At 37.8% G+C, this 25,226-nt stretch overlaps 1 protein-coding gene across 3 annotated transcripts in view; it reads left to right on the top strand.

Moving 5' to 3' along the window:
• Nucleotides 1–25,226, top strand: part of KIFAP3 (kinesin associated protein 3) — a 73,100-nt gene that overhangs the window by 26,320 nt on the left and 21,554 nt on the right. For all 3 annotated transcript variants that reach the window (XM_069789814.1, XM_069789813.1, XM_069789815.1), the window contains exons 11-18: nt 2,426–2,526; nt 7,035–7,143; nt 9,210–9,322; nt 10,251–10,416; nt 10,626–10,751; nt 11,142–11,240; nt 12,702–12,787; nt 22,321–22,510. In XM_069789814.1, coding sequence (XP_069645915.1) covers nt 2,426–2,526; nt 7,035–7,143; nt 9,210–9,322; nt 10,251–10,416; nt 10,626–10,751; nt 11,142–11,240; nt 12,702–12,787; nt 22,321–22,510 — 990 coding nt within the window. The remainder of the gene's footprint in view (nt 1–2,425; nt 2,527–7,034; nt 7,144–9,209; nt 9,323–10,250; nt 10,417–10,625; nt 10,752–11,141; nt 11,241–12,701; nt 12,788–22,320; nt 22,511–25,226) is intronic.

The raw sequence follows: 25,226 nt of genomic DNA, 5'->3' as shown, positions 1-25,226 counted from the left end.
GAATTCAGGGAAAATGGGTCATTTAACTGCACAGCAAGAAGGAATTTAAATTCTAGTCGTCTTTTTGAAACTATAGGTGTCTTTGCCTTTTGTGTGTCATGAAATCTGCTTTATGGAACACACTCTGGGAGAATGATTTAAGTGCTAGTCATTAAAAACCAACTCTTTAAGAGTTCATTCAGATAAATTTATTTGAATTCTAGATATTCTTCACACTTTAGGTTTAGTATCTAGGTCTTTTTGCTTATTTTTGGTAGTTTAGAAACTGCAGCAGTGCTGTCATTCAACACTGATACCCAAGGTGTTTTTCAGGCATCAGAAAGGTTATTGTGACAGGCTGGACCTTTGACAAAAGGGGAGAGACAATTATGCAAAGAGTTTATTCTCAAAAAACAGAAGGCCTTTGCTGCTATAGTAGGCTATTTTATTTGAAAATAAGCTACCAGTACTGCCAAATACCAGGAAGCTGCTATTGCTACCAAATGTAAGACTGTATCTTAGCTGATGCTTTGTCTTAGCACAAATGAAGCTTGCAAAATAAGGAGGAGAAAAAACCCATGAAGGACAGAGGTTAAAAAGATATAAAGAAGTATCATTCTTGTTGACTGCCTGCCAGTTCATACCTGCTGAAGGTCTGGTCCAACTTCACTCCCGTTTGTTTTTCCTGTTGCTGTTCTGGGGAGCCAACTTTCCTCCCTTTTATACTGGCTTACCTTTTACTTCACATAGGGTTTGCTGCATTATCCAGCAAAGTGTAATTGTAACTTGAGTCTTAAATTTGAGTCTTGATGTTTGAGTCTTAAATAGAGACATGAAAAGAAGTGTTAAGAGGAGTGTAAACAGCTCTTTTTTCCTAGCCCCATGAAATTTGAAGGCATAATTTACTCTTTAAATTTTTATATTTGCTTAGGAGAAGCCTTTAGTTGTATGTATGGGAAGTTTTTTTCATTTAATTGTTGGATTTACAATGTCACCACAAGTGAATAGGTAGGTAAGATGACCAGTCACAAGAGAAGCACAAAAGATAATAAACACTTCATTTTGTTTGCTTAAAACAGAGTGTGTATGCTTTAGCAACTATAGTACTGTCTGTGCTTTTATTTTAATAATAGCCAGAGTAGCTTTCAGATGTGGGCATTATCCTTTCTCCAGCTGTTAAGTGCATGGAAGGTTGTGGTACAAGTTACGTTTTTTCACACAGGTAAGAATCCAGAAGGATCTGAAAGGTCAGCTATGTTTTTAGGCTTGGCATTGGAAAGAATATTTCACTGTTATATGGCAACTGCCAGAAGGGTTTCGTGGGTCTTTTTGGTAATTCAATTTTGAAAAAAGGCACGAATGTGTATTCTCGGGATAAAGACATCATATCCTTGCTGCTTAAAGGAAATTCCAGCTCCCAATAATGTATGCAGAAGAAAAATTTGTGTTGGTTGTTGTTTGAGGTCTTGATGCTTTGCCAAAGTGTTAAACAGATATGTTCTAACTTAGCTTAAATAGAAGTGGGAGGTAGAATATTTCTGATCAGTTGTATAAGAACTGTGAATAAATTCTGAGTTGGTGACCCTATTACATCCTGGTCTAAGTAATATAAATGTTCAGATGAATGTTTTATCCCATATATAGCCAGCACCCTGCTAACATAGGGCTAGAGGAGAGCTCAAGAGAATGCTCAGTCCAGATTTCAGCAGTGAGTCAGTATCAAATTTGTCTGTGTTGTTCTTAAACATCTGTATGTTTGTCTAAGCTGGTTTTATAGAACCTTTCAGTTAAATACTTCACAGCATACTCACATTAACTGCTCCAATTTTTCTTGAGATTTTTTTTTCTCTTTGGTGAGTATTAACATCAAAATATACTAATGTCGTCTTTGAAATGTGTGAAGCACAAAAGGCACCCACAGGATAATATTATCATTTAGGATAATAAAACAATCAGTGTGTGATTTACTTGAAAGGCACGGGACTCCTTCTACAACAATTTTTAGTGGTAGTTCATATTTTTGTCTCTGGCATTGGTATGTTTTTTTATCATTTCACTTTGAGACAAACTTGTTGCTGATTTAGTTGTGGATATTCCTGTTGAAACATTACATTTGATATTTAATTTCCTAGCTGGAAACTGATGAAGGCTTTTTCTGGATAGCCTATCATTATTAAGTGTTCCTTTCACAAAATATATTCCTTGCAAAGTGGGGTTAAGGAAGTGTTTTGAGGTGCTGGGGAGAGGGGAGTAGTTAGCATTGCCTTTGTTCCCTCTTTGCACAAATACGTGGTTCATTTGGATAGGGCAGACAAGATGTTGCATTTCTGATTTAAATTTTCCCTCTATTAGCTAGGATTTTTGTGCTTTTTGTTTTCCCCTTTTAAGTGTTTATAATGCCTAAAATACCAGGCTTCTACTAATATGGATTATTTTCTCCTTCTAGCAAATGAAAACTACAAACAAGTAGCAATGTGCATTCTGTATCACATAAGCATGGATGATCGCTTTAAATCAATGTTTGCGTACACAGACTGTATACCACAGGTATGTGCTTTTATATACGGTGAGGTGGTACGATGCATCTTTCCCTCTGTCTTCCTCGCTCATAGCAGAGCTCGCACTGACACCCACAGGTGAAAGTGGGAACAACCACGATGCTGCTGAGTCGGTGGTGAACTGCCTATTCATCGGGCAGTCTGACTTCTTGCTGTCTTTTAATGGTCCCCAGGAAAAGGATAGGTGACATATTCTCTGTCAGTGCTGCTAACAGTTGAGCTGCATCAATGAATTGGTAAAAATATAGGTGACCTGATGAATTTCTACAGAAGATCGGGAATGCTTGAAAGAGAATAAAGCTTGTGCACAGCACGTCCTTAGGGAACCTTGTGGAAAGTATTTCCTTTACAGTTTTAGAAGGCATTCTTTTCTGATCCCATTGGGTATCAAAATTTCAACGTCTTCAGTATTACAGGATATGAACTGGAAACCAGCCAAGCAGTGTTATGTTGCTACATGACAATTCCTTTTCCAACTGCAGGCATGTACAACAGGGGAGACTTGAAGACTATGGAAGGCTCTTTACCGATCTTTCAGGCTACAGTTTGTTGCATAACACTTTGTCTCCAGTCATAGTCTTTGATCCGAGCACAGACACAAGATCACAGGGGCTTGGGTTTTGTGTGTATTTTTGTGTGTGTGTTTTGTTGTTTGTTGTGTTGGTTGGTTTTTTGGTTTTGTTTAACAAGTACCAAATCCTCTCTTACTGATCTTTTTCTCAGTCTTGATGAGGCTGGAGTTGAGAAAGCCTGCATTGCATAAGTGTAAAAGCTCTCCAGTAGCTTTTTCAGAATTGCACCATGATATCTTCTTTCCTGCCAAATGTGTTTTTAACATCAAATACATCCAGAATGGGAAGTTGCCATGGAAAGTTTTCAGAATGTTTCTGGTCATTATCTCATGACAAAAATGGTGATGTTTTTCCAAATACAGGAGGATTTTTGGAGAATAGAGAGGGGAGAACTGGTGGAAATAACTAGTGTGTGTTACAAAATGGTCTTGTAAACATCCTGCTGACTGCCTTTTCTGCCACAAGAAGCAACTATATGTCGAGGCATTTGCATAATATGAGGGACCTGCTTTGTTCTGAGCAGTCACCGTCCAAACCAGAATTTATGCACTGTGATTCAGGGCTTGCTTATGACGTGCTTTCAGGGAATCCTGGCATGGCTCTTAGATCCTCAGTGCCAAATGTAAAGAGCTGTGGAAACTTCAGTGATATCATACTCCGAGCTTTGGTGAACATCATTGTTCTGATAGGCAGTGACTGCTCAAACTAGTGCTTACAGAGCTGTATCCAAAAACTAGTGGAAACAAGTCCTCTGCCTTTACTGGATTTTGGCTAAAACGACAGAGTTTGAAGGATAACTATGGCTATTGATGTTTTGGTGGTCAGTGTAATTATTCACAGATCACATCTGCTGACAGTTCAAAAAGGACAAGCTGGACAACCAGAGCTTAAATTTTATTTATGAATGTTCAAAATTAGGACAGTTACTAAGAAAGACAGAGGTGGTAGAAAACATGGGGAAGTGGATAAGGTATCAGGAGAAGAAAATGACCTTTTTAAAAGGACTCCCTGCCATCTGCTTCTAGCCTGGAAAGCCAAATTTTCTTTTCAGTAGTAGTGTGTGCCCTTCAGTGGGTTTGTTTTCTTTAGAGGAAAGATGTCCCTCTAAACTGGCAAATACTCAATAATGAATGTTTCGCTGTTGTAGAAAGTGACTGGAAAATCAGTCCCCTGTTGTCATTTTGAACAGGCGAAGTGCTTGACAAGGGCTTGCGCGTGCTGTCCCAGGTAAACATCCTTGTGGATTGCAGGAGTTAGTGGGTGCTATTCTAGTAACAGTTAAAAGTCAGTATTAACAGTTCATTCTTGTTTAGACCTCAGCAATGCGTGTTTTGTTTAAATAGGTGCAAATGCCATCCAGATGCTTATAAAAGCCTTTATTGGTAATAACCTGGCCAATCAAAGGGCATGGTTAGGCAGTGATGTCATGGTGATATTTAATATTTTACCGCAGAGCAGTGTGCAAGGTTCTCCGCAGCTACCCACATGTTTTCCACCACGGTTGTCCTGTTTGGCCCCTCTTTGATCTATAAGCTTCTTTTCAGCTTAATGCTGGTAAACGTCCTCTCTTGACAGCACCCTTTGCTCCTGTCCGCCATTATCTGCTGAAGTTCAGAAACCAGAGCATCACTTCAAACAGCAGAGTTGGGGAGTAGCCGGTCAGGAGAGATTCCTGAGGCATGCAGTTCTGGCATAATCATTCAAAGATGTTTGAGCTGGGCTTGGGGAGGGGGTTGGACAGAGGTGTATGTGAACAGAGAGCTGTGGGGGTTGGCCTCTGGTCACTGGTAAATAAGTGAAGGCAGGTGCCAGAGAGTCTAGACACAGTGATTTCAGTCCTGGTCTGTGGTATCTGATACTCAATATGGGACTTGTCTGATTGAACACTACTGCCTCTTCATTGCACATGCTGCAGTCTTTTTACTGCCTTCCTGTTAAATCAGTAAAAGATGACAATGGACATAGTAAAAGCAGAACAAATTTAATTTTAATATTTCCTATTTGGCAGCAATTACTCTTCCTTTTGAAGTGGCACAAGAAGCAATCAAATTAAATGAAGACATAATGGGAAACATGGAGCTCGTACGAAACTATTATTTTAAAATTTGAATGGCTTTAATTGAAACTGGATATATTTTTTCTTTTTATAGAGAAGTAGTTCAGTAATTAACAGTGTAATCCCATCTTGTTAAACATCTAATTTCCACAGATTTTGTATTGTGTAAGTAATGAGAATGTTTCCCTTCAAATTATTTGAAGGGTTTTAAAAATCTGTTTTTAAAGGTTTTGTAACAGAAGAGTTGCAGGGGGTGATTTTTGAATGCTCATGTTCCACTTGTTAAGTGGCAACTTTCTTCTCTGGTTAATTCACTCTTATGTGACTGTCAGGCTTACGGATTTAATAAACTAGGGATTTTATAAGTTCTTGAAACAACCTAAGGAAATCTGATTCTACTTTTTTAAGAAAAGGAGGAAGAAATCAATGATAGCTTTTAAATCAGTACATGAAAGTCCCAGAAAAAGAGATGAATAACTATGCTATAACATAAATTTTTATTATTTTTTTATTATTTTATTTGGGTCCATTTGGAATGACAGCCTGCTATCTCATAATAGATAAACATACAGAATTCCTGTAGTAAAATATTTTGGAGTGAAATTCCTGCAGTCCTATTGTTCCCCCCCCGCCACTCTCTAAATGGGTTGTTCACCCACTTTCTCTAGTTTTTAATGCTTTACAAACTGTCTTTCCACCAGGGGGCAAGCACACAAATATTTAATGATTAGTTGTTGCTTTCTTCTCCCCCCACCCCTTTTTCACACAAACTGAGCTACATTTTTTGTATCTTATGTCCCACTTATCTTTAGGTTCAGTTGTTTCTACTTTCAGTAATCTCAGTCTTGTCATCACGCTGCTTTGCATTATAATCTTGACATGTCTTATGGACTGAGCAGGTTTTAGGAGCAAATAGGGTGATGTCCTGCAGCCCCTCAATGAGGAAGCCATGCAGCTTGTCTGCCATGGTTGGAAATAGAGAAAAAGAAACAGATGTATTTGAGTCATGTTCATATATTCAATATGCCATTTCAAAAAATGTTCATATTGAGCAAAATGAGACAGCCTGTGATGTAATGGGCAACACAGGTGCCAGGTATATAAAATTATGGCAGTCCATAGGTGGTTATTCCTAAGGAATCATCTGGGAATTCACTGACACTTACTGAAGAGTTGGAACAGGATTATAGGCAATTGTCTACTTATGTTAACCCAGGTTGTTCTTTCCCGTTACCTAAAGAATACGACTACTACTGAGAAGTCTTTGGTATACGGCAGTGTTTAGCTCTAGTAATGGAAACAGCAAAGATAAAGCATGTTGCTGCAGACACAGCTAATTTACCTATCAATGGAGTAATCTCAAAGCAAAATAGTAGTAGAATTATTCTGCAATTAAGTATCCATTTAGAGTCATAATTTTATTAAACAACCAGGTATTAATCTGACTTTCTGTGGAACTAAGTTGTGGGGTTTTTCTTATACTAAGTCTACCTAAAATTTCAAACCAAATTTACCCATTCACAACTTTAAAAAAAAAAAAACAAAAACAAAAAACAACAAAAAACCAAAAAAAACCCCAAAAAACCAAACAGTAAAAATAAAAAAAACAGTGGTAGCAATAAAATGTAACTAACCCAAGTTAATTTTAGGTGATGAGTGACTGCCATTTTTGGCACTTTGTAAGCATTGTTATCCCCAAATAATGGAACTATACATCTTGTGCCCTTGACCTTTTTAACTTTACTGTTCCTGTAGAAATGCTGAATATTAATTTTAAAAAAAATAAGCTAGTGTAGTTGACATCATAACATTGCTCTTCTAATGCTTTGGAAAGATGAATGGCTGAAGTGTGCTTGTGTTTCTTGGCAGTTAATGAAGATGCTTTTTGAATGTCCTGATGAGCGAGTTGACCTGGAACTTATTTCTTTCTGTATTAACCTTGCTGCTAACAAAAGAAACGTACAACTTATCTGTGAAGGTAAGGGTAATGACATTTTACTGTTTTCTTGGAGATAACACCACTTTTATATATAATATATATATGTAATTTTATAGATAGTGTCCTGGTTTTAGCTGGGATAGAGTTAATTTTCTTTCTAGTTAGCTGCTACAGTGGTGTGATTTGGATTTGGTATGACAATAATGTTGAAAACACACTGATGTTTTAGTTGTTGCTAAGTAGTGCTTATCCTAAGTCAGGGACTTTTTGGTTTCCCATGTTCTGCAAGCGAGGAGGTGCTCAAGAAGCTGGGGGGGAGCGTAGCGAGGACAGCTGACCTGAACTAGCCAAAGGGATATTCTGTACCATAGGACGTCATGTTCAGTATATAAACTGGGGGGAGTTGTCCAGGAGAGGCCGATCACTGCTCAGGGACTGACTGGGCATTGATCAGCGGGGTGGTGAGTTAATTGCATTGTGTGTCACTTGTCTGTCTTGGGTTTTATTTCTCTCTCGTTATCTTCCTTTTCATTACTATTATTATTGTTGTTATTGCTGTTATTATAATATTTTATTTAAATTATTAAACTGTTCTTATCTCAACCCATGAGTTTTACTCCCCCCCCTTCTCCTCCTCATCCCACTGGGGCAGGGGAGGAGTGAGTGAGTGAGCAGCTTTGTGGTGCTTAGTTGCTGGCTGGGGTTGAACCATGACAGTCCCTCTTGGTGCCCAACGTGGGGCACAAATGGTTGAGGTAACAACAGATCTGATCAGAGCGTGTAAAGCAAATTAGCTGTAAGTGTTTATTGTATTGGTTTCTATTAAACCAAGACATATGTTTATGTATATAAATTATGTATATTTGAGTTATTTATATATGTATATGTATTTTTAAAAAATAAAATGCACTTGTTTGGGTAATGATGGCAAGCAAATGGCCATATCCTCCACAAAATTGGTCTTGGTGGCAGGAGTGACACTGAGTAGCTGCACATGCCCACATCTCATGCATGTAGTTCTGTAAAATACACTGATGATGTTACTGTGGGAAGCTATGGCTGTATGGGAAGATGAAGATACTGTTCTCTACCTGGTGCCTAAAATCCATCTTCAGCTAATTGGTGTTTCACCTGCCAGTACCAAATTTAATACACAGTGATGTGGTTTAGTTGCATCTTTCCATCAGTTTCTTTTAATTGAGCATCTTTTGGGTTCTAGTATTTTGTTACGTGGTATAGATGGGTTCTGCATTTTGTTCAGTAGCTCTCTACATTGCTTTTAAAGTTTCATTATTTTCATACTAGCAGCTTTAAATGGAAGGTTATTATTCAGTATCTCTAATTTTTACTTGTGCTCAAAATTTTCACTATAAACTACTACAATAAATTACTAGACTTTAAAAGGAACAATTGCAATCAATGGATTCTATGGCCAGTAATTCCACTTTAAAATTCTGTGCATAGCTCTGTGGAAGGGGGAGTAGGGAGATCCAATTTTATATGACAGGTACAAAGGAAATTCAAGCTAGTAGCACTTACTAGATAGGCAAGGTGATCTTTTGGAAGCATAATGGTAACAGTGGGACTTGCCCTATGCAATCAAGTACTTCAGATCTGTGTATGTTATGTGTATTCCTATGTCATGATCTACATGACTGGTAAATAATCTTTAAAACCCATAAGAATGTATTTATTCCATGGAGTGGGGAGAGAAGTCTCTGTGCTAGCACCAACAGCTGTGCTGCATCTCCACTAACTGCACTTGATTATAGGATAATGATTTGGATCTAGAACTTTTCTTGGTCTGAATAAATAAGAACACCTGAAGCATTTAGTTACTTATCTGACTTTTTAAGTGTCCCATCAGTACATATGGTCATAGTAGCTGTTTTAGAGAAGCTATAGAATTTATACAGAGCAGGTCTTTTCTTTTCAACTTAAACTTGGAAGAAGAAAAAGTTCCTGTCTAGATTCTTCACTTTTTCCTTGTAAACTTTTAAAAGTTAAAGCTGGGTTTTTGCATGTGTGGTGTTGATTTTTGATCAGCCAGTACTTTCCTCATTCTTTTTATTTGGAGGATTTCCTAAGTGTGTGTTTCTTTTCAGGAAATGGCTTGAAAATGCTAATGAAGCGGGCTTTGAAATTTAAGGACCCATTGTTAATGAAGATGATCAGGAATATTTCACAACATGATGGGCCAACTAAAAGCCTGTTTATTGTAAGTATTATCTGTTACCTAATGTGATCTCTGATTCTTTCTACTGGAAAAGACTGGCTTTGGAGAGCTGCTGTTTTGTCTTTACAGGGTGTCCAGTTTAAGTTTTCTTGGCTGTCATGGATTGATTTATGTTTTGTTTTATAAGGCTATCTAAGGTTGGTAGATCAGTGTTTGGATCCCTCACTACAGGGAAAACAGATCTAAAGCTGTATGCAGTAGGTCCCTGTTCCAGAACAAACACACAAACCCAAAAACCCCCAACTGCTGGGGTGCACATCATAATAATTAACAGTTATCCTAAATCTCTGCTTTCAGAGCTAGAGGGCAAAATAAAGTGTGGGGGTTTTTTTATACTGTGCAAAGTTTTTTGTATAAGTGGATATTCTAAAATTTTGAATACTTAATATTCAGTTAATCGTGTAAAGCTGCCCTCTCAATAGTAGGGCGGGAAACACAACATCCTAATTGTGGAATTTTTAAATGTACTGTTAAAATGAAGATTGAATATCAAATTGTCTTAAAGTAGTATGGAATTAGTAAGTAGAATGCATGATTCCCCTGTTTGTGTCCCCAGAAATCTTGTAGTTATTTGAGGACTCCATTACTGTCACTAATGCAGTATGGTGTTAGCTATTGTCTTTCCCTTATTTTCTAACAGCTTTCTCAAACTGTGTGTGTAGTAGCTACTTTTGGAACATCTGAACAAATGATGTACATCTCTTGAAAGTGAAAGGATGGAAAGGAAGAATGCTGAAATGTTTTCTTGGATTATTCTTCAACTGAAATTGAAAGTGCCTTATTAGCCCTCATTTCAGGAGAAAAGTCTCCTTAGCGTTTTTTTGAGAACTGGTTTTGATTTGACCAAGTTGTGAGTTCCTCAGAACTCCAAATTATTCACCTGTAATGTTTGTTGCTATATTTTCTTTAGGACTATGTTGGTGATTTAGCAGCTCAAATATCAAATGATGAAGAAGAGGAATTTGTGATTGAATGCCTGGGAACACTTGCAAATTTGACCTTACCAGATCTGGACTGGGAACTTGTGCTGAAAGAGTACAAACTGGTTCCGTACCTCAAGGATAAGCTAAAACCAGGTCTGTACAAAGTTTGGTTAGTCTTTCAAAGTAGATTCTCCTGAAGAATATTTAGAGTGCACTTTCAGAGTAGAGTCTGTTTACCTTTATAATTTGTGATTGTTTGGGGAAACATAACACTGAAGAACATAATCGTACCTACAGATAAATATACAACTGCCACAAGATTAAGAATTTCTAGGAAGTAATACTTTGTCTTGACTTACCAGGTTCTGCAGAAGATGACCTCGTTTTAGAAGTGGTGATAATGATTGGAACAGTTTCTATGGATGACTCTTGCGCTGCTCTGCTGGCTAAATCTGGAATCATCCCTGCACTCATTGAGCTTCTAAATGGTATATTGCCATGTTTGACTTTAAGTCTTGTTTTTCAGAGACATTTAGATGACGTAGCTATGCTGTAACGAATGCACCATTCATTTTCTCTTGTGAGGCAGAGGTAGGTGTTTTGTATATGAAAGGAAGAGCAATTCCTCCGTTATTGATAGAGAGACTAGTAGTCTAATAGATTTGATTTTTCCCATACCTCCACAACTCTTGCTTCAATCTGTGGTCTTTCTACTTGACTGGAGCAGGGAAGAAAATACTCATTTTGTGTTGTCAGGAGATGAAATCTCACACATACCACCGAACTGTCTAGCTGACATGTAAGAACTGGGCTTTCTCTAAGCATCAAGAGCTTCTAGTTGTGAGATCTGAAATTGTGGTGTTTTTTTTTCCTTGCAGCTCAGCAGGAAGATGATGAGTTTGTCTGCCAGATCATCTATGTATTTTATCAGATGGTCTTCCACCAAGCCACCAGAGACGTCATTATCAAGGAAACACGTATCTTTTTAAACAACTAGAGTTACAGCACTTAATTTGCCATCACTGATGTTTGGCCTATATTTCTCTTGCATAAACCTCCTGATCTCAGAGGTTTCTTTGTAAATGTTTTATTTCAGCTGAAGAAGAAAATCCAAGCAGCCTCAGCATGTAAAGGGACTGCAAGATTATTAGTAAAGATTAAAAGTTAATTTGCTTTGAAACAGGAAGGGGGATCACTGGACATGACCCATTAGTTTTTATCCGATCTGAATTACTGTATGGATTTGTTTTGCAGATTATAGTCAAAATCGTAGTCCATAGAAAAACTTACATAGAGTATAGACAAACTTCTTGCGCTGCACCATTATACATATATGTTGCATAGTCTGAAGTTGTGTGCATTAAAATAATAACATTCTTTCTTATATCGGTCTAGACAACATAAATAATGCCTGCTCTGTATTTTTTGTCCACCTAATTGTTCTTTGAACTTTGTTTGGCATAAGTCTGCCATCTTTTTCCCGCTATGGAGACTTTGATTTCTGTTCTCCTTTTTTTACCTGATTACTGAATCTGTTCTTTGGTTGCCTCACGTCATGGATCTGTTCAGTTTTTTTGTATGGTACTTATAACTCTTATTCAGTCTTTACTACTTATTCTTGCAATCACTGCTGATGTTGAGCTCACTCAGATGATCCAAAAACCGTGGAAAGAGGCACTAGTTGTCTTTGTGGGCCTTAACTGAATGTTAAATTTTATTGAAACATAAGGAAGAGGTTGAATGGAGCCCTTGTAGGGATAACAGATTAGTGATTACTTTGCTAACAATACAAGGACTACTTCTTAATGTCCTTTTTCCTTTAAGATCTGTGGAATATCCGAGAAGCCATTTGGGATGTTGTTCTTTGTCTCGTGTTTGGACTCCTAGGTAGCTAGCTTTAAAAAAAACAAAAGTTTTTTTAAAAAAAAAAAACTTAATTGCATCTCTTTTTATATCTGTAATGATAAAGCACCATCATTTGAACAATGCTTTTCTCACTCAAACCGAACAAGACTAGTATTAGTGCTATCATGTGTGCAGTAGATTATCTTCCATGTTTTTGAGACAAATACATTGGAAACCTTTTTTTAAAACAAGAACACTCCGTAAAGATTACAAAAGTAACAGTCTCAAAAGGTTAAACCATTCCACAGAATCTATGCCTTTTGGACTAACACATTAGGTGCATGGATTTCTTGTAACAGATCAGAATGTATTTTCTTTAAGGGGCGTGTAATTTTTCTTCAGCAAATTTGAAGAACATTTGGGTATCTTAATGTGATTTTTAAAAGAAAAAAGTGGTTAAGAGAAGGCTGCTGAACTTCACATGTGATGGAAAATTCCTGACTATGGTACTTAATGAAATTTGCAGTTGGAAGAAGCCTAGGCTGTAAAAAAAAATTAAAAAATAGCTTTTATCCTTAACAGTTTCTTTCCAGAGGCTCCAGCTTATCTTATAGACCTGATGCATGATAAAAATGCTGAGATTCGTAAAGTTTGTGACAACACTCTGGATATTATAGCGGTAGGTCTGATTTTTCTTTTATCATCTGTCCTTCAAGAACCTCTTTACATGAGAATTCTAAAATAACTAAGTAGCAATAACTTGTAAACTGAGGATATTTTTCATGTGCAACTTTCTAATTACATAGGTAAAACAAATTTTCATGGGACAATGACAATCTTTAATCTAGGCTGTGTACCAGACTTTGAAAAAGTGCATATATACTTCGAAAATTCATACTAGTTAGCTTTACACTACAGACGCTTTTAAAGAGTGCTTTTATACTTAAATTAATCACACTACATTTTATTATTTCTTAGTTCTCCAAACAAATGGCTTTTGTTAGCCAGCAGCTTTTATTCAGCTTTTCTACATCGCCTGATGCAAATATTTGTTTCAAAAAGAAAATGTGGGTGGTGATCCTGAAGCTGGTTGTTTTCTGCTGGGGGGACAGTTAGTATAATATTGAACTCTTTAATATTGTCCTCGATTGTTGGATAGGTGTCCTGGTTTCAGCTGGGATAGAGTTAATTGTCTTCCTAGTAGCTGGTATAATGCTATGTTTTTGAGCTAGGTATGCGAAGAATGTTGATAACACTGATGTCTTCAGTTGTTGCTAAGTAATGTTTACTCTAAAGTCAAGGATTTTTCAGATTCTCGTGCCCAGCCAGCAAGAAAGCTGGAGGGGCACAAGAAGTTGGCACAGGACACAGGCAGGGCAGCTGACTGAAAGTGGCCAACGGGGTATTCCATACCATGTGACGTCACATCTAGTATAGAAACTGGGGGGGATCACTGCTTGGGGACTAACTGGGTGTTGATCGGTGGGTGGTGAGCAATTGCACTGTGCATTATTTGTATATTCCAATCCTTTTATTATTACTGTTTTCATTTTATTAGTGTTACCATTATCATTATTAGTTTCTTCTTTTCTGTTCTCTTAAACCGTTCTTATCTCAACCCACGAGTTTTACTACTTTTCCCGATTTTTCTCCCCCATCCCACTGGGTGGGGGACAGGAGTGAGTGAGCAGCTGTGTGGTGCTTAGTTGCTGGCTGGGGTTAAACCATGACAATAGGTTTCCTTTAGCTACATGACTTCGTTTGTGCAGCTATCCATTGATCACAATAAACTTTTGGGACAGTTGTTTTGTATTAAGCTGCTAACCTGGAACAAAGAAAGAATAGTAAATTATGGAGTGCTATTGCTTTATCAGCTCTTATAGCATGTATAATCTGCTTCTGGGGATCCCTGACTCTAGAAGCATTAATATTTTCTAGGGTATTCTTCAATGAAGTAAAGACATTGTGAAACTGATTCCACTTAAAAGTTGCATTTCCTTGTTAAAATTTCTCCTGGCCTGTTTAATTGAATTGACTTCTATTGATAAAAAGAAATCTCAGCATTTTGTAGTGTCTTAGGATTGTACAGACTGTACATCCTTTTGGATGTAGAGTAGCTGTCATGAAATTAAATCTTATAGCCAAAGAGAACTTAACTATGAGTGAAGAGTAGTGCCTTTGACTACCTTAATGCTTTTCCGATCATCTGCTTAGTTTCTTCAGTTGAATTATGCATATTGCAGCTTGTTCTCTGAAAGGTTTAGTGTAGTGTAAGACCTAACTTAAGCTGCACAATACTATAGTCTATTTTGTCTTTTTTCTGTTATACTCATTAGTAATGCCTTATAATTTACATTATTTTACTACTTTTTTTAGATTAATATTATTTTCTGTGTTGGAATTCTTTTTATCTGGCTCTGGTTTTGCTTTGTGGAGGTATAGAATGAAAATCGTGGCAGGCAGTTAGTGGCAGAGTTGCTGTTGACATTCATTGAGGGCAAGTTTTCAACTAAGATGAATTTGCACTTAGTACTTAATTATGATGGGCACTATGTTCAGCTTGCCAAGATCAATTATTTCCAGGGACATCTCCAATGGAAACAGTAGAAAGATTTTTAGCTTCTGGGTGAGGCCAGACAATCCAAGTGCTTCCAACGCTTGTTTTATCTTGGGGCCAGTGCAATTTCTAAGTGTCTCAGGCGTTGGATTTGTTCACGTTGAGGAGCTTTACAACACGGTACATACTAGTATCTGGTTACTGAAAAATTATGTCAGTAATATTACTAAGCAACATTTATAGAATCTAGAAGAATAAATACATTAAGACATAGCTTCATATTCAATATTAACATTTGAGTAAAATGTACTTGGCTTTTTTTTTTCTTCCTAAGAAGGGGTAATTTTATGCTAGCCATGAGTAAATGAGGAGTGCTATGATAATGGAAGGGAAAGGCTTCTTAACTTGCAAGAAGCATTGGACAGGATTTCTAGAGCCTTGAGGAAGAATAAAGGGAGGAAATTATATGGTACTGCCGTTATTGGGAGTAGGGGAGAAAGAGATCAAGCATGTACTGAGACTAGTTTGTGTGGTGGTAAATTTTTTTTTTTTCTTTGGTTGTGGAGCAGTGCCACACTTAGAATGGTGTTCACTGGTAAGTTAGGAGAGTTCCCTTTCTGCGAGGGTCTTTTGAGCTTTATTATCTAGCTGTTGGGTTTTAAGCTGCGTAAACCATAACTAAAACCATGCCCCCGTGGGGAACAGGAAGCACAATATGCCCTCTTTTCTGGAAGACAGAGACAACCATTAATTGATTGCTTTCTTGGCAATGTTGTAAGCTGGTTGCACTTTGTCTCCTAGTACCAAAAATCACAGGCAAAAATGACAACACATTCCAGATGGTGATGGGAGAAGATGTGAAACATTAAGTTATCAGAACCTCAGATCTTGATAGGTGTTTTGCTGTTCAGCTCAGAGGATATGGTAAAGCAGCCTGTAAACACTGAGATGTTTGTTTGTGTGGCAGTTTTACACACTCAGTGCCTTTGGAGGTGTCTGAACAGAAGTAGTCTCTAAGATTGGTGAAACTTCTTATCTGTGCTAAATCCACAACAAGAAAAACTTAAATTTTCAGTCTTGCTGTTCTATACATGCTGACAGGATTAGTTCCTCTGATGATGGAAATCAGAAACTAAATGTTGGAGAATAGAGATTTGAAAGTAATTTCTTCTCAGGGAGACAAATGCTTCTTTCACTTATCAATAAGCTCTATATAGTGTGATTGAAATAACACTGAAGAAAATCAGATGCCTTATAAGCCTTAGGGGAGATACACTTTCCGTAGTAAAGTAATTGTCACAGAAATTATGGAAATGTTACACTAGTGATGATTTGTTTAATATAGCTTGGCTGGACTCTGCCATTGATGAACTGAAACAGATGTGCTGCTTTAGCCTAGTATGTACTGGGGAGTCTCAGCTTTGCACTGGTAGATGCAAGATATCCCTTTTGTTAAAAAGAAAGTCTGTGTTGACAATTTAGGAATGCTTCAGTCTTGTGTTGTGCTGAGTCTTGACACCAAGCAGCTAGTTTAGTGTACTTGTACACCTAAAGTGGAACAGGTGTCATGGCTCACCTGAAAGCCTGGAATCAACAGCTGGTATAGGAGTCTCCAGCAAATTAAGTTCCCTCTTCCTCAGAAGCCTGGACACCTGCAACTCAAAGCTTGTGTAAAGAAATGTCAGCTTACTCAAGATGGTTTTACTCTGTTCACCTCAGACAATATTATCAAGAGCTGAGGGGGTTATTAATCTCTCAGGTTTCTCATTCTTTTTCTGCTCCTAGCTCAGACTTGTTGCAGTTAAATCATTTTCCTCATTTATTCAAAGGATATTTAATTAATCATAACCAGATCCTTGGACTGTTTAGTCTGAGCCTTCCCCTTACCCCATTTCCCCCCACTTTCCTATTTAGTGTTTTTACAGCTTTGAATCCAGGCCTGCTGTACCATCTTGTTTCTCTTACCAGGAGTGGATCATTCATTGTGCTTCCTGCAGAAGTAAAACATCTAGATAGCTACAGCATTGTCCATGTGATTTAAGAAGGGCCTCATGCCGAAGGCGTTTTCCAGCTCTCATTCTTTGCCCCAAGTATTTGTAATGAATGCCAAATAACATTTGCTTCATATGGAAAGCTGTGTTAATGAACGGCTTGCATCTTTCCATGTTAGCTAACTGTCCTGATACAAATCGTCCATGTTGGGAATGCTGTAATTTCACATAAGAAGCAAGAATGTGATGTGAACTCTCAGTGTTCTGGGATTTGGGGCCAGCTGTGCAAGATGTTGGCCAGCTCTCTTTGAATCAAGGAAGAGCAGACCACAGGGATTTGGTGTGGCCTTTATTTGAATAGGCAGTGTACTCTGAAAATAGATAACCTTTGACTCCAGCTTGGTGTCCTTTTTCCATGAAGAGTGCTGTAGTCACTCCAGGAAAAAAGGTTCTCCCTTCCCTTGTCAAGACTTCCCCCTTTCTCTGGTGTCTCTTGTTCCCCTGTTATCCTGTAACAGTCATGAATACAGAGAGGTGGGCAGAAAAGCAGCTAGGGTGTGGGGCTGCAGGCTGAACTGTTGACATATGTTTTCACTGATCAACTTCTGCATTGTTACATTTGCAATCAGTCTGCTTTGGTGCTGGTAGCTTTTTGTGGCAAAGAGCATGCATGTGGCAGGAAAGGCTCTACCTGGACTAGAAGAATAACTGCACTGCAGGCAGCATTAGATAGGGCAGGTATGTCCTGATTGTTTTTGTCTTCACATAAACTTACCTTGGACGGATTTCTTTCTAGCATTGGTACTTGCTCTTTGGAGTTGTAAGGCTCGGAAGGTAAGCCAAGCCACCAATCTCTGTTACTTCTATAACAGCTTGCCAATGAGATACCTTACATTCCTCCAAAGGAAAAAAAAAAAAGTTTCTCTCTTCAGCTATTGACAATATAGGAACCCTGTGGATGGTGTACATTTTATGTAGGCACCTGAATTCAGGGGGCATGAATGTTTACTCTTTCTCTGCCTTGCCATTAGTTTGATATGACAGGTTTCTATTAGCTTCCAATCAGAATGTATTTAGTGATGAACTTGATTGCAAAGAATTGACTCTGGGTAGCACAGGTGTGAGTGGTAGGAGGATTTTTTTTGGCCTGTGAATGAATTGCCCTCCGGTGGTACTTACCCTAAGATAGGTGTCGTAGACACCTGCAGAAGGTGATCTATAACATCTGTTTCTCTGGTTTATAGAGGCACATAGTTCAAATGGCATGCCTAACTTTTGGATAGCTAGACAAGATAAATCTTTTCTTTCTTAATAAATGGTTAATTTAACCTTTCATGTAAACTGTGTTTTAGGGATGGTTAAATAATGAAGAATGTAACATATCACCAAATACAGCCTTGAACATAATGAGCATTCTACTTACTGTATAGCAGTTTTAGTTTAGTATGAGGAATCACTTCAAATGAACCCTATTACAGACCCAATTAAAGGGCAACCACATTAAAGTGAAAAGGAAAATCTGTTTTTCATCAGCTGTGAGAGAACACAAAGCAGATCTGTGTAGCTCTATGTTATCCTATAGTGTGTTAATCAGATACAAGGTGTGACGGAAGCCAGTGACAAAGGGGACCCCTGATAGGGAACAGACATGCTCTGATAATAGGCCAGTTAACGCTTCATAATATTTCAATGGTTCAGTAGTAAACAAAGCTGGAAGTAGAACTTCAAAAAGGATGGCACATTCCTCGCAGAGTCGAACCATACATCTTCTATGACACTTCTGGATTTATGGAAACCGAATGTTAAAAACAGTGATGTCAGGGAGTTCCAAAGAGAATAAAATCAACCTTCAGGATTCTTCCTTTTATGTTTCTGAACATACAGTATTTGGAGGGGGGCAGGGGGTTGGAAAATAGGCACATTCTGTCCACCTTCTTCTCATTCCCCTACCCGCTGCTTTTCTAGTAGCCTAACATTTAAAAGGACTGAAGGGCACAAAGCCATGTTTGTATCTCCATGGTGTTTAGTTTTCTGGTTTCATTTTTGCAGGAATTCCTTAGTAAAGAAGGTGTGCTTCATGTGTTTAAAAAAAACAAAAACCAACCAAAACAAAAACCCCACTACACAAAATTAAAAAAAAACAACAAAAAAACAAAACAAAAAAAAACCCCAAACAAACCACATTTTTAATAGCTCAAAATATAATTACTGGAAGACTTGCTGTGTTTTAGAGAATTGTTTTTCTCTAAACTTCTTTAATTTGGTTTCTTTGTGCCTTTTGGCTGTAGTCCTGCGTTTACAGCTTTTCTTCCATTCTGATGTTATTCCATTAATCATTTACCCAGTGGTGTTTCTGCACATTTCTGTGGAAAATGTACAGACATATTACTGATCTAGCAGTACTTAAATGAACTTTTTTGTGCTGAGGTTATGTAAATTGTTCTACATTATTGCAAATCATCCTTTCCTAGGATTGCTGCCAGAATGAAACTCTTGACAGAACTGATCATTGATCCGATTCTGGTGCAGTGACTTCTTTGTTCTTGTTGCACATTCATAGTGAAATGCAAAGTACAAATGTAACAAAGTAGCCAAACTGCTTGAATGGATAACTTGTGATTTATTTTTTTTAAAGTAATGTGTGGATATGCTTAATCTTACATCTCTATTTGCCATTCAGTTGCTAATCCAAAATTCAGTGGAATGATTGAGGTAAAATACCTCAGAGTTTTAGGCCTCTTAATATAGGATGGGAAATATAGAATGCACAGGAATATTCTGCCCTGTTGTTGTCTAAAGAAAAAATCAGTTAGGATCTGAGAAGTGTTAACTGATTTTTTTAGAAGGATATAAGAAGTTCATGTCTATTTGTGACGGATGTTCAGACAGTGGTGTGGAATGGAACAGCAGTGTTGGGCAAGTGGGATTCATTTTGGGTTGTAACTTTGGGAAGATTAAAATGTTTTCAAAGTGCATTTATGGTAAATGTGAATTAGGTAAATTAGTTGCTGGCCTTTCTGCTTTTGAGAACTTCTAAAGGTAAACAAGGTAATGTAAAAAGGATTCAGCTTTCCCACAGATTAGTCTAATTTGCTGTTTGTTAAATTTGTTTATTTTTCCCCACTTCTTTGCAATCATGATTTCTGGGAATAGTTTTCCTAAGACTGCAGTATGATTTCTGGCAGTTACAAGGTGTTTCTCTAAAGCTTGTAAGTAATTCACAACTGCTGGAGGCTGACATAATAGATAGCCCACAGTTTAGCTCTGGCAGATGTAGCAAAGGAGATGTTTCCAAGATGCTGGTCAGATGTCATCATTGAAAGTTATGACCTTCTGGTTTTGGGCTTTTGGGGGGGGGGTGTTGTTTTTTTGTTGTTTTTTTTTTTTTCTTTCTACTGGTCATTGTATAAATCTCACTGATGAGCTTGCTTTTTCCAAGGGGAACTCTTGTTTTGCGCTGTTATTTCTCACCTTTCCTTTTGATCAAGAGTGGAAGTGGGGGAAAAGATCAAGAGGCAGAAATAGCATGAGATGTTCTTTTTCCAAACAGTATGAGATGCAGATGTGTGTTTGGGTTTTGGTGGTTTGGATGTTTTGTTTTGGTGTTTTTTCTCCCTCCCTAAGGTTGATGCATTAGTGTATGGCTGACAGAAACCTGGAAATTTGCTTGAGGCCACTAGGCACTGAGAATATTTATAGATCCCAGAGGTGATACCTGCTCTGTGTATGGAAGTTATGCAGGAGACCAGGTTTTGAACAGGACCACTTGTGTGCCAGGATGGTGCAGAGATGAATTAGAAAGGTCTAGTAATTAGTGTTGACCAGAGGTAGAATTGGGGAAATTTAGAATAATGCCACGGACTGATCAGAGCCCCAGATCTGCAGGTACTTGGATGGATGCCTGGTAAAAAGGGAGTTTACATTCTGCTTTAAGCCAAGAGAAACAAACTTGCCATTTCTCCAAGTAAAACAAAGTTTAAAAACCTACTGCCATAGAGTAAGGGTTTGTGGTTGCACAATGCTACATGATTCCCCATGAAATCTTGGATGCTCTAGATATTTGTTGTCACTGTCAGGGAATGCTCTGCCAGAATGACAGGGCCAGCTAGTTTTTGTGTTATTGACCAGTCAGAAGGGTGGAAAAGGCATAGGGTAGAGAGTGTGTTACCTATGTCAGGTGAATAGCAGTGGAGGCAAAGTGGGTTGAATATTAAATCAGTTTAAAAGCTCAAGTTCAGTCTATAGGGGTTTCTGAAGTTTAACCTGAGCTACTAAGCCACCTCACTCTGTCTTTACTGCTGTTTTTTGATCTCTGGTTATATACAGATCTATTTTTTTGCATGTCTAGCTGGGGCAGTTTAAGAAATTACCACTTCCACAGCCAAGGCATTGTTGCTAATTGTGTGAACAATTTTCATCCCCTTCAGGGCTAAGTAAAACGGATTTTAAAAACCTTAAAACTACTGCAGCTAGATCTCCAAGGGAAGTCTGCCTAGATCATGTGTTAACCAACACGAGAGTTAAGAAATTCTTTTCAATTTTTCTCTCCTTTTTAGTTAGGTTAGAAGACAGTGAAGTGGGACCTGTTTCATGAGGATATTTCTTCCCACAAGTAGAAACACTATGGTTATGAATGTTATTCTTGTTCACAGTCCTTTCATTAAAAAAGTACCAACCACGTTGCATTATTTGTGAATCTTTCCAAATGGATAACATCTGCAGATTTCATATGTTGATGAGTTTCCTATAGTTAACTGTGCCCTATCTTTCCAGCAGTATTGTGAAACTAAGTGTTATCCACAGGTCTGTGTTCCCTCAGCAGCCCTCATAGTCTGGTCTGTTTAGAAAGAGCCTTCGAAACAGCTGATTGCAATGATCATAGGCTATGTCACTTCCTTCTATATTGAATATATATGTGATCATCACTTGACTGCAGTTAAGCTGTAATCCACATTGAAATTTCATGTGTACATTTTGTTTCCATAGAGGCTGGAACCTATATCCTGTTTTTCTCAGCTTTCTGGAGAAGTTCTTCTCAGATTTTAGTTTTGTATCTCAAATTCTCGTATCCTCTTTATTACGAATGTTGTGTACCATTTTTGTGGGTATTCAATATTAAACATAGAAAGCCATTATAGAATTTGACAAGAAGTTGAAAATTAAATCCTGTCTTATTGGAGCTCATGAAATTAAGATTTATTGGTTTTATCACAACCTTTTATGTTGTATTTTCTAGTGACTAGTTGTCCTAGTGAATGCTCATCTAATGAGGACATCCAGGGTATTTGGACAGTGTTAGTAATTAATTACTGAACCCCTCCCCGAAAATTGGCAATAATTGGCTCTTCTTGATAAACCAAATGAGGAGACTGTGATGATGGAACTTCCCTGCTCAAAGCAGGAATTTTTTGTGGATGGTGTAAAGTTACAAACCATGAAGGGAAGATTGTACTGCTGTATGTACAAAAACAGAATAACGCCTAAAGCTTGCAAAATCATTCCTTTGTTTGCTCAAAATACTCTGCAAACTGAATAGAGGATTTAAGTCACTGAGCCCTGAAACTTACATCTTTCGCTGATGTTAAATTCCTCTGCTGTTTCCTGTTAAACCAAACAGCTTTGTCTATACCTTATCCTGAAATATTGTGTGGTAATTTTCAACAGGAATATGATGAGGAATGGGCTAAAAAAATCCAGAGCGAGAAATTTCGATGGCATAACTCTCAGTGGCTGGAGATGGTGGAGAGTCGGCAGATGGATGACAGTGAGCAGTATCTGTATGGTGATGATCGCATTGAGCCCTACATCCACGAAGGGGATATTCTGGAAAGACCTGACCTCTACTACAATGCGGGTAAGGCAGCATATATTAGTATTCAGCACTGAGATTGCTACCTCTGTGTTTGGAACAGGAGCTTGACCTGGGGCTATAGAGAGAAACTGCTGACTCAAACCAGTGGGACAGTTACCCTTTTGTGTCACTGGGACCAGCACTGATGCATGCTCACCCTGGGGATGGGCTTGTCCTTTTTAGGATGTTAATGATGGATTGGGTACTGTATATCCATGATCTTACAAAGTGTTACAGGTCTTCAGAAATATCAGTAGACCTATCTCAGAGTGCTAATCAACCATGACAACTGATTTGAATAAAGGTGGCCCAGCCTTGTTCTTCAAACCTATTTCTTGTGTCCACAGCTTGTTCGCTTTGCAAACACAAACCTTTTGTCATCCCTGTTAAATTCACAGCTATGGGATTTGATGCTGAATTTTGTTCTGCCTGATGAGTTAGTTCTGTAATGGAATTTTTACTGCAGATCTTGATGAAAGACTTCAGTTGAGCCACATCAAACTTGTAGGTTCCTTAGCAGAGGCAATCATTCCATGACTTTCAGCTAATCTGTTTGTATGATTTTTGCCGTCGTGTATCCAGTGAAGCATGTGAATCTTGTCTGTAAATATTTTTAGTTCCTCATATGAAAAAGTTTTATGACTTGACAATTTGAAGAAGTTAAAGAAATGCCAAAATTATTCTTAAGAAGTCATGTTCTTATTTGAGATTAACCCTACTATATTTTCTAAAGAAAAAAAGACATTTCTCATCATTTTGCTTAATCCTACTAGTAGGGCATAATGGCACAGTTCTGTGGGATCTCAAGTGGAATTGGCTCTGTCTCTCTCTTTCTGTAAAGATTTTATAGTTATTGAGAAAATAGAAGTTGCCATACTGGATTAAGGCCCTGATGTATCTAGTCCAATATTGCCAGCTGTTTCAGAGGAAGGTTCAAAAAAAACTCTGCAGGAGAAAATCATGAAATAATTTGCCCACCGGATAAATGTCTTCATAACTCTTCATAACTAGGAGTTTGCTTATGCTCTCAAACTTGTGGTTTTGTATCCTTTTCAAACTCCTGGATGACTGTGTGCATTGATTTTGTTTTTAATTGCTGGGTTTGAGTCTGTGGGGTTTTATTTTCCACATAAGTGTCCAGTCCTTTGCTATGAAGCATGAGTCACAAAACTCTGTCACTCTGGATGAATTTGCAGGAATAGTAATAAGAAAAACAAAACCACTAAAACCCATAAGCTTTACTTGTAGTTGCTGTGAGAAAATAATTGTGCAAGATCTCAGTAGCATTTCGAAAATTATTCTCGAAGGGTATCGGAACTTAAGGATTCTTTTTCTTCTACTTTTGATTACATATGTCAGCCATAGCAACTTGCTTTTTTTAGTGGTATGTTTTTCCCTTTTTGAATCCTGTAGCTTTATCTTGCTCTACTAGGCCTATGAGGTTAGTAGTATAAGCCATGTGTTGTATGGTAACAGGGTCTTTTATTACATCGTCTCCTTCAGGCTTCCTAAGGTAAAGACGTGCCAGCGTGCCTGTTGTAGTCTCCCCCTTACAGGTCTTAGTAATAAACGTTTGTTTATTTCACAGGGCCATTTCTTTTCCCAACAGTGTGAGCTAGAGATGGAGTGGCACCCGTAACACTGAGTTTCCTGGCTTTTAATCATTTGTGTTACAGGCTTAGTGTTATTTGAACAAAGATTATTTTTGTGTTGGAATTGATATTTGACTGGGAAGGAGAGGCAGATTTCCAATGATATGTTCTGCAGATGTTTGAAAAGTGCTTTTGTTTTTTAAAGGTATGAGAGTAGGTGATTATATTCAAAATACAGATTCACTTCTCAGGTTCCTTCTGACAGGTACCAGTAATGGTGTGCTTCTGAAGTCTGCTAGATTTATACTTTTGAGATGTGGCCAGAGGGGACATAATATTCCTTTGAAAAGGCTACAGATTATTGTACCAATTGGAGTAGGCATCTGGAGGCTCTGAAGGACAGAGAATTACTTAGTCAGAAATTAAGAAAAATACAAATCTTCATGCAGTCAGAAATTAAATGCTTGTATTTCAATTTGATAATTTTAGAAGTGACCTGCACTGATGGCTGAAGCTCAGTACAAGTCCCACCTCAGCCATAATAGTTCTTGAGTTCACTGATGGCAAGATGAGTTCCTTATTGCAATGATATACCAACATCTCTTGCATAGTAATTTAAACCTACGTGAAAAACTTGGTAGAATCTCTGAAGTTACCTTTATGAGCTCAGTGTCTCTCTTATTCCGAAAGTACATAACCCTAATTTATGTTGAAATGTACATAACAACAGATGTCTTTTAACTGTGTAATCGTATTATATGTAGCTGATGCTATCCATGTGCTTTCATTTTCCTATAAATTCACGTGAGCCATAACTCTGAGTGTTATGGTTTGAATGTTAGCACTCTTGAAGACATTTAAGTAGTGGTTGCTCTAGCCTCAGAGTTAAAATGTAGTGCTTGCTTTATTAATGTAAAGATAGAGGTTATTTTTAAGTCTCTCTGCTTTCAAATAAGTTTTAACCAAATCTGACTGTTTAAAATACATAGTCACTTAAATTGATTTTGATTTGGAGTGCTGCAGGTATAAAAGTGCTAATGTTCTCCCTCATTTCTTTTCTGTGAAAAATACAGAATAGGTAGTGAGATAGGAAGACTTGACACAAGTGTTAATAATAGCTGTTTCAA

The sequence above is a fragment of the Haliaeetus albicilla genome, chromosome 8 (genome assembly GCF_947461875.1).
Source record: "Haliaeetus albicilla chromosome 8, bHalAlb1.1, whole genome shotgun sequence".
Taxonomy (NCBI): domain Eukaryota; kingdom Metazoa; phylum Chordata; class Aves; order Accipitriformes; family Accipitridae; genus Haliaeetus; species Haliaeetus albicilla.
This window is presented reverse-complemented; position numbering and strand designations above follow the sequence as displayed.